The 12,389-nt window shown below is 44.6% G+C and overlaps 1 protein-coding gene across 4 annotated transcripts in view; it reads left to right on the top strand.

The window, feature by feature from the left end:
• BRCA1 (BRCA1 DNA repair associated) overlaps window positions 1-12,389 on the top strand; it is a 218,592-nt gene that overhangs the window by 42,151 nt on the left and 164,052 nt on the right. For all 4 annotated transcript variants that reach the window (XM_029573187.1, XM_029573188.1, XM_029573189.1 and 1 more), the window contains exons 3-4: window positions 5,996-6,049; window positions 11,805-11,885. In XM_029573187.1, coding sequence (XP_029429047.1) covers window positions 5,996-6,049; window positions 11,805-11,885 — 135 coding nt within the window. The remainder of the gene's footprint in view (window positions 1-5,995; window positions 6,050-11,804; window positions 11,886-12,389) is intronic.

The raw sequence follows: 12,389 nt of genomic DNA, 5'->3' as shown, positions 1-12,389 counted from the left end.
AGTAGGATGGTCATATCATAGCTTTGAGGGGAGTCTGTTCAATAGTCAGGGTATGCTAGTTTGAATAGCCAAGTTTTTAGATTGTGTTTGAATTTCTTGTGGCAGGGTTCCTGGCGTAATTGGGAGGGCATTTTATTCCAGTGTGAGGTTCCTGCTATAATGAATGATCGCTCTCTAAAAGGTGTGCTTCATGAGTTTAGGAGAGGGAGTCTGGAGTTTAGCCTGGTGTTGCATTCTTGTTGGTCTAGTTGGATTGTGAAGCAAGAGATGTTCTGGAAACCATTGCATGTTTTGGTTGTGAATGGCTTTGTGTATAAGGGTGAGTGTTTTATATATTATCCTGGAGGTTACGGGGAGCCAATGAAGTGATTGAAGGACAGGAGTAATGTGGTCATGACGGTGAGTGTTGGTAAGGATGCGGGCAGCAGCGTTTTGTAATAACTGTAGTGGTTGTAAAGTACTTTTTGGTAAGCCTAGAAGGATAGCATTTCAGTAATCGAGTTTGGACAAAATCATGGCTTGCAGAACAGTGCGGAAGTCAGAAGTGTGAAGAAGAGGTTTGATTCTCTTCAGCGTGTGGAGCTTAAAGAATCCGCTTTTTATAGTGGCAGAAATGAATTTTTTGAGGTTAAATTGGTTATCTATCATAATGCCAAGGTTGCGGACTAGTTGGGTATGAGGGCAGCCGGGCAGTGATGGGGTGGGGGAGAGAGTACGCAAAGGGTTGTTAGGAGGAGAGAGAATGAGTAGCTCTGTTTTGTTGGTATTGAGTGCTAGGAAATTTTCAGAGAGTAGTTTATTTATATCAGATAGAGCAGAGTTCCAGATCTTCACTGCATTTGTAATGGAGTCAGTTATAGGGATGAGTATTTGCACGTCATCAGCATATATAAAGTGCTGGATACCCAGTTTAGAGAGTAGTTGGCAGAGGGGGAGGAGGTATATATTAAAGAGTGTTGAAGAGAGGGATGAACCTTGTGGTACTCCTTGAGCTAGTTTGACAGGTTTGGATTTGTTACAACCAATTTTTACCCTGTAGCTTCTGTCACTAAGGTATGATTGGAACCATAGAAGAGCTGTGCCAGCAATGCCAATTTCCATGAGGCGTTTGATAAGTGTGAGGTGGTTGACAGTGTCGAAAGCCGCAGAGATATCTAGTAGTGCACGTATGTGGGATTGTCCGTTGTCCATATCTTTTAGTATAGTTTCTGAGAGGGTGATGAGTAGCGTTTCTGTGCTATGGTGTTTGCGAAAACCATATTGGGATGAGGAGAGTATATTGTGTTCATCAATGTATTCAGTGAGTTGTTTGTTGATAATCTTTTCCAGTATTTTGGAGAGGAATGGGAGGTTTGATACTGGGCGATAGTTGGCTAGTTCATTGGGATCTAAATTCGGTTTTTTGATGGTAGGTTTGATAATGGCTTGCTTGAGTTGTTGTGGGACTTGGCCTAGAGTAATAGATTTGTTCAGGATGTTTGAGATGTGTTTGGCTATAGTGGCGGGGCTTGTGAGTAGTATTTTGGTGGGCAGGTTGTCTGAGGGATGAAAGGCGGGTTTGATTTTTTTGAGTGTGGTTTCAATTTCTAGTGCAGATGTGTTTTCGAAGTTCAAGAGAGAGGCGTTTGAGTTTTGTGTAGGTGGGTATATTTGTGTGCTCTGGGTGGTGTAGTCTATTGGGGTATTTTTGGGTGCTGATATGTTTGAGGAGCCAGTATGAGCTGTGAAGCGTGCCATAATGGTTTCCACTTTAGAGAGGAAGTATGCTAGTTTCTCACATTTTGATTCGTTATCGTTGTCAGTGTTGCCTCTGTCTGGTGAAGTGATAAGGCTGTTTACATATTGGAAGAGCGCTTGTGGGTTGAACTGGAACTGATGGATTCTTATGGCATAGAAATCTTTCTTTGCTTTCTCTGTGGCCTTTCGGTAGGTGTGTAATTGGGTGCGAAACTGTGATAGGGTGGCTGGGAGACGATTCCTTCGCCAGGCTTTTTCTAGTTTACGAAGTTTCAATTTCATGGTTTTAAGTTCATTTATATACCATGGTTTTTTGTTATTCTTGTCTAAGTTGATTTTTTTGGTTTGGGAGGGGCAGAGTCTATCTGCAATGTTGGTAGTGATTTGGAACCATGATGAGGTGGCCGAGTTAGCATCAGTAAGGTCTATGTTAGGTAATTCCTCTGAAAGGGCCTCTATGATATCTTCGGTTTTTGCCTGTTTGCGAAATCTAATTGTTTTTGTAGGTTGTGAGGATGGGGGGGTGTCTTTTATAGTGCATCGTGTATCAATACGGTAGTGATCTGACCAGGGAATGGGTGTGCAACAGGGATGGTCAGCTTGGACTAAGGTATTGGTAAAAATGAGATCAAGTGTATGCCCAGCCTTGTGTGTAGGGTTAGTCACAATCTGTTTGAATCCAAGGGCATTCATAGCTGTTATAGCGTCGCATGATGGGGAGGGAGGATCACAGTCTACATGGAGATTGAGGTCTCCGAGAATGATGGCTGGGATGGCAATGTTTATGTGTTTAGTGATGTATTCTATGAGAGGGGAGGGGTTCTTTTCTAGAATGCCTGGTGGGGCGTAAATTAAGCAGAGTTGGAGAGAGCTAGATCTAAAGATGCTGATCTCCAATTTGGGTGGGGGGAGAGTAGCTTGGAGTGTGAAGTTAAATCTCTTTTTGGCGGCAAGGAGTAGACCACCCCCTTTCTTTTTGAGTCTAGGAATGGAGAAGATGCTATATAGGTCTGTGGGGAGTTGGTTAATTAATGCAGTGTCGGTATTCTTTAACCAGGATTCTGTAATGGCACATATGTCAGGAGATTCGTCAATGAGTATGTCATATAGTAGAGTGGTTTTCTTAAAGATGGATTGAGCATTTAGAAGTAGAATAGAGAAGGTCATTATGCCTAGAAGTTGTGAAAGGGGAGAGGCCATTATGGGTATAAGTGATCTGTGTTGTAAGGTTCGGTAGGTGTCTCGGAGCGCTTTGTATGGGGTGTAGAAGTGTGTAATGGTGGGGATGTGTTGAATGTGTTGAGAGCCCATTTTGCTAGTTAATGTATGGGGTTACAAAAGGTAGATAGTTGGTAGGTGTGAACAGGGAAGGTTGTTCACTGCTGGGAGCCGAAATGTGAGGAAAGCATTAACATGGAAAACTTTAACAGTGAATCGTTAATATGGAAACATTAGCATGGGTGAATGTAGTAGGAGGTCGTACTGGGGTAGAGGAGTAGTGAAATAGGGGGAAGTATGATATTATGTTTCAAGTGGTATTATTGTCCAGAAACACATTCATTAGACAGTCCAGTGGGTAGAGATCCTATTGAAACAGGTGTATGAGTCAAATCGCTAGTTGTGAGCCAGTTGAGGGATGTGATAGTGTGCAAACAAGGACTCACCATTGGTCTCGGTGTTATTTGTAGCAGTCCGTGGGTCCGCCTAGAGCCTAGGCGTCCATAAGTCGATACTACCATAAGCTTACTGGGCTTTGGTCCTTTTCTGCCATCATTTCTGTTTCTGTGACTCTGAATGGTCTTGGACCAGCAACTCCCAAGCAGAGGCTGCATTTGAAAAGTCAGGAGTGAACGCAATTAGGAAAAAACAGAAAACGCACGGCAGTCTTCTCAGTCTGCATTGTTCACTTCTGACTTTTAAAGCAGTTTTTCAGCTTTGTAGCCAAATTGAACAATAGAAAACTCATTTTTGCTGTGGGCTGTTTCATAGCACTTAACTCTATTCCCAAAGTAGTGATTAGGAGTTTGGGCAATATTTAAACTGTAAAATGTTTCAGAATCTTTTTTTTTTTTTGCTGCTAAAATTTGTCAAGTTGGGTACAGCCTCAATCTGTTGTCTGAGTGGCAGCCCAAGTGTGCCAACTAGTTTGGAAATCAAACACTCCAGAGCCAAGACTTTTATCTTAGAATCCACCCAATCAAACAGGCTAGTGAAGCCTTTAGTGAAAATATAACCAGATAAACTTTTGAGTTCAGAGAGTCTGCTGTGAAGACCATTTCCACCCAAACTTTGGTGTAAACTGTGGGTCTGCTTCAATAACCTTCGCCTGAGAAGTGATTACTCTGTTTCAGCAACTGTTTGTTTTGAGAGGTGTCTTGAAGCTTTGAGATAGTATGGGATCATAATACGGTTGTGTTAACTTTCCCCCCTGCCATGCTCACCTTTGTGCCACAAACCTTTTATAAGAGAACAGCAGCTCCACCAAACCCCTCTTCTTACACTTTCATTTAAAAAAAAAAAAAATTGAATCTTAATGCACTGCGGTACTGTTTGGTCCAGGCAATACAGTCTCATGGCTGGTGCTCATATTTTGTCAAGCTTGGGGATCCATTTTTCAGTCACCTGCAATATGACCCTCAAGATAGTTGGCCCACCCTTCTTGGATGTGACTTTTGTTATGGCCATTGAAATACTGGTGAATGTATTTGTTCAGTTTTGACCTGTCTGGTTCAATAAAAGTTTACATTTAGAAAAATAAAAGTTGGTTATCTTGTGCTCAAAGCTCAACTTCCCTCGTTGGTGACAGGGACCATGCAACCATGGGTTTTAACTTCTAGAACTGCAGTAAAATAAGGATGCATTGAGATGAAGTTGGAAAGCCTGAAATTAGCTGAAATCCCTTAGCGATAAGGAACAGTGTTGATAGCTCTACATTCTGCTTTCTTATCCTTCACTGAATCTAATTGACACTGCTCAGGACAGACATCATACCATAGTAGATAGTAACATAGTAATGACGGTAGATAAAGACCAAATGGTCCATCTACTCTGCCCAGCAATTTGCTTATAGTAGTAACTGCCACTCCATGCAGGTTACCCCCATGTTTCTGTTAAGGGTAGTTACTACCACTCTGTGCAGGTTACCCCCATGTGTTCTGTTGAGGATAGTAACTGCCACTCCATCCAGGTTACCCCCCAAAAAGATCAACTGCCCTGTCCAGGCTGTCCAGTTACTCTGTCCACACTACTAAGGATATATCCCAGCTGTCGGCCATAAAGCCTGATTGCTTATAAGGTCTCTCTCCTTATCTAGAACATTCTTGGTTATCTTCCTCCTTTGTATATCTCCCTGATGAGTAGGGAAGTATGCAAGATTCTGAACACTGAGAAGCAGTTTCTCTGAGTGTTAAGTCAACTGGGAGGTACTAATTAGGGAATTTCCAAAATGGAGGTAGAAAGACAGTTTTGATTATACAGTGGCCCCTTCTCACTATAGATATTTTTTAAAACTTGTTATGAACTTTGTGATTATTAACAGCGGACAGGTAATGCCTTGCAATTTGCCAGCCATCAGGCAAGGAACCAAATGTAAATTGTCCAAGATAGCCCCATACTCTTCCACCAGTTCCATAGCTGTTTGACCTCCCACGTTAACTGTATGTTGTCTGTCCTATAACCTCTGCTGTATGCTCTTGACCTGTACTTAAGATCAAGCTGCATAACCTGGCCTTTGTGGTCTCTTCCTCTGTCATCTGAATAGCGTGCACACACTCACTGTTGATTTAATATTTTTTTTATTGTGCTAGTAAGCAAATGTTCAACCAGAACCCGCTCATACAGCTGACGATTTCCCGACCTGCTACTTTATTTAAAAATAGGAAATTTGAATTCTGACTGGTTGGGCTTTTGGGGATTTTTAGAAAAGCTATGGGTGGAAGGCACTGAAATTATTTCAATAAAAATAAGTCCAAATGAAACTTATTTTAAATTGAGTGTTCATCCTTTCATATCGTTCCATGCACCATTTTTGTACCTTTGGTCATTGTTATGAGATTGAAGTCAGTTCCTTTACTCATTTAAAAAAAAAAAAAGTTTTTCTTTCAGCAGTCACATTAAAAGTGTGGGAAGGTGGGGGAACAAGTCAAGGAATATTTCTTACATGAGCTGCTTTCTTATTTGGACTCACTACACTAGACTTGGGTGTTTTTGCATGCCAGTTTCCATCTAGTTACAAAGTGTTTTCTTTCTTTCACACCAGTCTGGAGCTGATGAAAGAACCAGTTTCGACCAAATGTGACCACTTTTTCTGCAGGTAAGCTTTAGTGACCTTGTTTGCCAACAAAATTCATTACAGTGCAGCAATGGTGTGCTGGCTGCTCACATAGGCTGCACCAATGTGTGCAGCCAGCAAATTTTCTTATATCTAGTGATTGAAAGCAGTTGTTTCATTAACAAGTACATTTTATAAAAACTTAGGGGAATTTTAATAATAAACAAATAAGCCAACATCCAAAATCAGTGAAAAACAGCAGGTTTAATTATTTTACTTTCAAATACTCTAAATTTAAGGGACTTTAATACCCAGATCAGTCCAGACTCCTGGGTTTTGCCTCCCCTCCAGCAGATGAAGACGGAGAAGGTTTTACTGACACTGCCATATAACACGCGGTGCCACTTGCAGTCCCTCAGTATTTCTCTGTCTCCAGCAGATGGTGGAGGTACAAAGCCTGCAGTCTGAGATTGAAAAAAAAAAAAGACTTAAAGAGAAGGACAGATTGCCTCCCATGGGGTTGTTAGGTCCTGGTGGGGTCACCCCCCAACCCTGGTTTTTGAGGCGGACAAGCAGAGGGTTGGGGACCCTTACTCACTTGGTCCTTTATCACCAGAAAGGACAGAAAACTGGTGGTCCCAGACTCTTGCCCTGAAGGACAGACAGAGCTTGATGCCACTCTTCTTCGGGGAAGTAATTTGTGTAGCCTGATTAAAATTTATTTAAAAAAAAAAAGAGAAAAGTATGTCAGTTAGGGCTTTGCTGTGATACAGCAAGCCTTGCTCCGGTTTACCATTGCTGTACTTTCTCTGATCAGGCAGTTCTGAATTTCCTTTGTATATTTCTCTGGCGGGTTTTTAGTTGTGCGGCTCGGTGCCCGTTTTTGATGCTGTGAGGGTTGTGCTGCAAAGCGTGCGGAGATGTGCGTGCGATGGCTGATGTTCCCAGTACCTCCTTAGGGGGGAGAGGGCTCTTTAGGGACGATCGCAGCGACCTGGCACTGCAAGCCTGGGAGGCTCTCTATGGCAACTCAGCCTGTAGACCCCTTCCTGCTAAGCGCGGGAATGGAGGCCATTTTGTCTAAATTTGCGGCTGCGGAGAGGGAGGGGGGATTTCCCTCCTCCTTTATATCCAGTAGTTAGGACCCCTGGGGGAGGTCAGGATGCTGAGGGGCCTCTCAGGGGGTAAGGAGGATCTCTTGGAGGACTCGGCTGCCACCTCCTCACTTTTGTTTTCTGATTTTTGTCCTGCTGTTGCTCAGGGCTTACAAGGCCAGGAAAGCAGCGGGGTGGCGTAGACCTGAGCAGGAGGCTTCAGTGCGCCCAAGGCCGGCAAAAAGGGCTAGACCTTCTCGGGCAGTGGGGGATACGAGGGTCCTAGGAACCCCGGCACCAATGACCGTGGTGGAGAGTTCTTCTGAAGGTTCAGGAGTGGAGGATCCACAGGCACAGGACCCACCAGAGTCTAATCTGGTATTGGCGGATCAGGATTCGGACCAGGCATGGGCAAAGATCTCGACTTGAAGGAAATGATTCGAAGCTGGTACGGTTGTTCCGCAAAGAGGAGCTGGGTCTCCTGATACCCGTGGTTCTTGAAGAACTGGGTATAAAGATCCCGTTAGAGGAATCTGATCATGAAGAAGTGGACCCAATCATGGATGGACTTCGGGGTCCGACTAGATCCTTTCCATTCCACAAATCGGTCAACAAGTTGGTTTTTAGGGAGTGGGATACTCCCGAGACAGGCTTGAAGGTTGGCAGAGCCATGGATAAATTGTGTCCGTTACTAGAGGATACCCTTGAGCTCCTAAAGATCCCAAAAGTGTTTGCATTGGTTTCGGCCGTTACTAAGAAAACAACCATTCCAGTGACCAGTTTTACAGCTCTGAAAGACCTTCAGGATAGATAGCTGGAAGTTCACCTCATGAAGATCTTTGAGGTGTCGGCCCTTGACATTCAAGTGGCTGTGTGTAGCAGTTTTATGCTGAGGGTGGGCCTGTGCTGGGTGCAGCAGTTGCAAGGGACAAGTCCTTATCTGACTCTGAAGCGAAGCAGGCAGAGCAGCTGGAAGCCATGGTGGCCTATGGGGCTGGTGCCTTATATGACCTCATCAGGACTTTGTCCAGGACCATGATGATAGCGGTTTCAGCCCTGGTTGAGGAATTGGTCAACTGATGTTTCATTCAAGTCTCAGTTGGGGGCCTTACCCTTTCAAAGCGAAGTTGCTATTTGGTCGGGACTTGGAGGAGATGATCAAGCTTCTCGGGGAGAATAAGGGTCACAGATTGCCTGAAGATAAGCCAAAAGGAAAAAGTTCCTTCCCTCCACGTTCCTGCTTCAGGGGGAGTAGGCGGTTTCAGCCTCTCGGAGCTTGGGGGGTACCCAGAGACAGTCTTTAGGAAGGCAACCATCCTGGAACCAGTCCTTTCGAGGACAAAAGCCGGGCAGGGATGGATCCTCCCTGGATGGCGGTGAAGCTAAATCCGCCGAATGAGGCGAGGCCAGTCCACTCCTTGGTTCCAGTAATAGGGGGTCGATTGTCTCTGTTCTACAAGGAGTGGACCAAGATGGCGTCAGACCAGTGGGTCTTAAGCATGATAAAACAAGGTTTCACTTTAGGATTTGTTCATGACCTCCCCATGTACTTATGAAGAAAAGAAGTTAGCAGTGTGGGAAACAGTCTGTCGTGTTCGCTTGCTGGGAGCCATTGTTTTTTTTCCCCCCAGATGGAGCAGGGGACAGGCTGCTATTCCATTTATTTCATTGTCCCCAAAAGAGGGCAAATTCCGCCCAATACTCAAGCTAAAAAGGGTGAATGTGGCTCTGAAGGTTCCTCTGTTTCGGATGGAAACTCTGCATTTGGTGATTGCCTTGGTGCACAAGGGGGAGTACCTGGCATCTCTGGATTTGACCGAAGCATACTTGCACATAGGAATCCGGCTCGACCATCAAAGATATCTAAGATTCGTGGTTCTGGGAGAACATTTTCAGTTTTATGCCTTGCCTTTTGGTCTGGCACTAGTGCCAGGACCTTCACCAAGGTGTGATGGTTATGGTGGCTACGGCTCTCCAGAGGGATGGGGTCTTGATTCACCTTGGAAGAATGGAGACACGTGCTGGAAGGAGCCAAGTACCCAGTAACCATCTGGATGACTGGATGATTTGAGTGAAGTCAGAGTTCTTTTGCCGGGAGACAGTGGGTTTAATCCTCTGGCACCTAAGATCATTGGGATAGATAGTCAATCTGTTCAAGAATCATCTTTCCCCTTCACAGGTTTTGAAATTTCTGGGGGTGCATTTCAATACCAAGGTGGGGAAGGCATTTCTAATTGAAGTGCGGATTTCCAAATTACAAGCTCAAGTTTGCGAATTGTTGGAAATGCAGGTGCCCAAGGTTTGTTATTACTTGCAGGTTCTTGGATCTGTGGCTTCGACTTTGGAATTGGTTCCATGGACATTTTCTCATATGATGCCTCTACAGTCTGCTTTACTATCCCTCTGGGACCCGTTGTCGGAGCAGTTTTGCCTGCCACTTCCTGTTATGGAGTTTGCCAGGTCCAGTCTCTCATGGTAGTTCATTCCGGCCAAGTTGAGACAAGGGGTGGATGATCGTTACCACTGATACCAGTCTTTCCGAATGGGGAACGGTGTTTCAGGACCAGTCCATACAGAGGCAGCTGTCAATGGAGGAAGCCTTGTGGTCCATCAATCACTTAAGAGATGAGAGCGGTGCATTTGCCACTACAGGTGTTTCTGCCCCTGTTGAGTGGGAAGCCGGTGATTAGTCTTGTCGGACAATGTGGTGACGGTAGCTTACAACATCCAATAAGGAGGCATCAAGAATCGAGCAGTGGCTCAGGAAGCCCAAGAATTAATCAGCTGGGCAGAGCATCATTTACCACTGTTAGTGGCCTCTCACATAGCTGGCACACACAGCGTGAAGCAGATTTTCTGAGCTGGCAACAGCTGGATCCTGGAGAGTGGGAACTGTCAGAAGAAGTGATAGACCTCATCAGTTGCAGGTGGAGCAGGCCTTGCATGCCAAGGCCCTGCGGTTCTTCAGTTGAAGAAGAGAACGAGGAGCAGAAGGGGTCGATGCCCTCGTTCTGCCTTGGCCAAAAGACTTCCTGCTGTATGTGTTTCCGCCTTGGCCACTAGTGGGCAAAGTCTTGCGACACATAGAGGTCCATCCAGACAATGTGATCCTCGTAGCACCGGAGTGGACGAGGCGTCCTTGGTTTGTAGACTTGATCAACCTAGCAATGGACGGTCTTGAGACTAGCTGATCTGCCGAATCTTCTACATGAAAGCCCAATATTTTCAGATCATGTGGCTCGCTTTTATCTAGTGGCTTGGCTTTTGAGAGGGAGCGATTAAGGAATAAGGGTTATTCTGAGGGGGTCATCACTACTCTTTTTTGCAGTCTAGAAAGACTTCCACGTCCTTGGCCTATGTGAGGGTATGGAGAATTTTTGCGGCTTGGTGTATGGAGCAAGGTATTGATTCTATGTGGGCCTCTGTGGCATATATTCTTGCCTTTCTGCAAAGCAGTCTGTTAAAGGGTTTATCCTTTAATTCTCTCAGGGTTCAGGTGGCGGCTTTGGGCTATCTTCGAAAGAAGCTTCAAGGAGTGTCTCTAGCTACACATCTGGATGTTGTGCATTTTCTCCAGGGAACAAAGTATTTGCTTCCTCTGGTTCAGAAACCTTGTCCTTCTTGGAGCCTTAATGTAGTCCTTAAAAGCATGTGTACAGGTCCGTTTGAACCTTTGAAACGGGCTGCTCTGAAAGATCTCACTTTGAAGGTGGTTTTCTTGGTGGCAATTTGTTCAGCTCGTCAGATTTCGGAGCTTCAGGCCTTGTCATTTAGAGAACCTTTTTTAAGGTTTTCGGATTCCGGGGTCTTCGTGAGGACGGATCCTTCTTTTCTGCCGAAGGTGGTATCATCATTCCACTTAAATCAGTCAGTAGAGCTCCCGTCCTTCCCCAGTTTGGATCCTGCTATGCCTGGCCAGAGAGCTGCAGTGTTTGGATGTGAAGCATGCATTGTTGCAGTACCTTACAGTCACTAACAGCTTCCGCTTGTCGGATCATCTTTTTTTTGCTATGGATTGTTACAAAAAAGGGTCATACAGCGTCAAAAGCCACAATTGCGTGGTGGTTGAAACAGGCTATTGGCTCTGCGTTCATCTGACAGTCGCCCTGTCCTGGAGGGATTAAGGGCTCATGCTACCCATTCTCAGGCGGCCTCCTGGGCCGAGTGTCAGCAAGTTTCGCTGCAAGAAATCTGTAGGGCGGCTACTTGGAAGTCTTTGCACACTTTTGCCAGGTATTACCGTTTGGATGTCCAGGCCCCAGAGGCCATGTTTTTGGTGAGAATGTGCTTTGAGCAGGACTCTCACGGTCCCACCCCATTTAGGGAAGCTCTGGTACATCCCAGGAGTCTGGACTGATCTGGGTATGTACAGGAAAGGAAAATTGGTTCTTACCTGCTAATTTTCATTCCTGTTCTCATGAGGAACTTTTTAGCAAGCTCTTAACACACAAAAAAAACCATGTTTAATCTTTTAACTATTTCTTTTGCAAACTTTAAACACACACTTTCCCCAGCCAAACCAATAGTCACAAGTCTTAGTCACCTACTAACAGATGCAGCTTCTGCTATCAGTACTCCCTCAGAACAAGCATCTTTTTTGTTCATCTGTGCTGAAATGCATTTTTCAGCTGCTGCTCTTTTTGTGCCTACCGGAGGATTTTATGTTGGTGGTAATGTTTTGTATGTGTGTTTTCTTTGCCTAGGTTCTGCATGTTGGAACTTCTCAGCAAAAAGAAGAGAGGTTCAACGGAGTGCCCAATGTGCAAGAATGAAGTCACGAAAAGGTGATGTATAGAGCTGGGTTACATTTGAATCCTTTCCAAGGGCTCATTTCATAGCAGCAGTGCCTGCCACTTTCTGCAGATTTGCAGTGGAAATGCAAATAAGGGGTGTTCATGTAGCTCTGTTTATAACAGGAGTTGACACCTTCCCTGAATTGCCATTTGAGCAAGTATTTTATTTTTAAAATTTATATTCTGCATGCTCCATTGTTCACAGCAGATTACAAAAACATAAATAAAAATGCAAAGCAGCAATTGCATAAATAAACACATCAGCTTGATCAACAATAATGCTTTCAGAAGTGGGGGGACTGCAGTGCCAAAAAATAAATTATGGAGGAGATACAGGACCATGCCCACTTGAGAGAAATCTAACTCTCTAAAAAAGCAGTCTGGAATAGGTAGGTATTTAGCTGTACTTTGAATGTTTTTGGACAAGAGATCAGACATAGGAATTGCGGTAGTGAATTTTATCAACAGGGACCTGCAATGGAGAACACTCAATTG

Source organism: Rhinatrema bivittatum, chromosome 12 (assembly GCF_901001135.1).
Source record: "Rhinatrema bivittatum chromosome 12, aRhiBiv1.1, whole genome shotgun sequence".
Classification (NCBI taxonomy): Eukaryota; Metazoa; Chordata; class Amphibia; order Gymnophiona; family Rhinatrematidae; genus Rhinatrema; species Rhinatrema bivittatum.
Note: the sequence above shows the minus strand (reverse complement) of the source record. Positions and strands in the feature narration are given on the sequence as shown.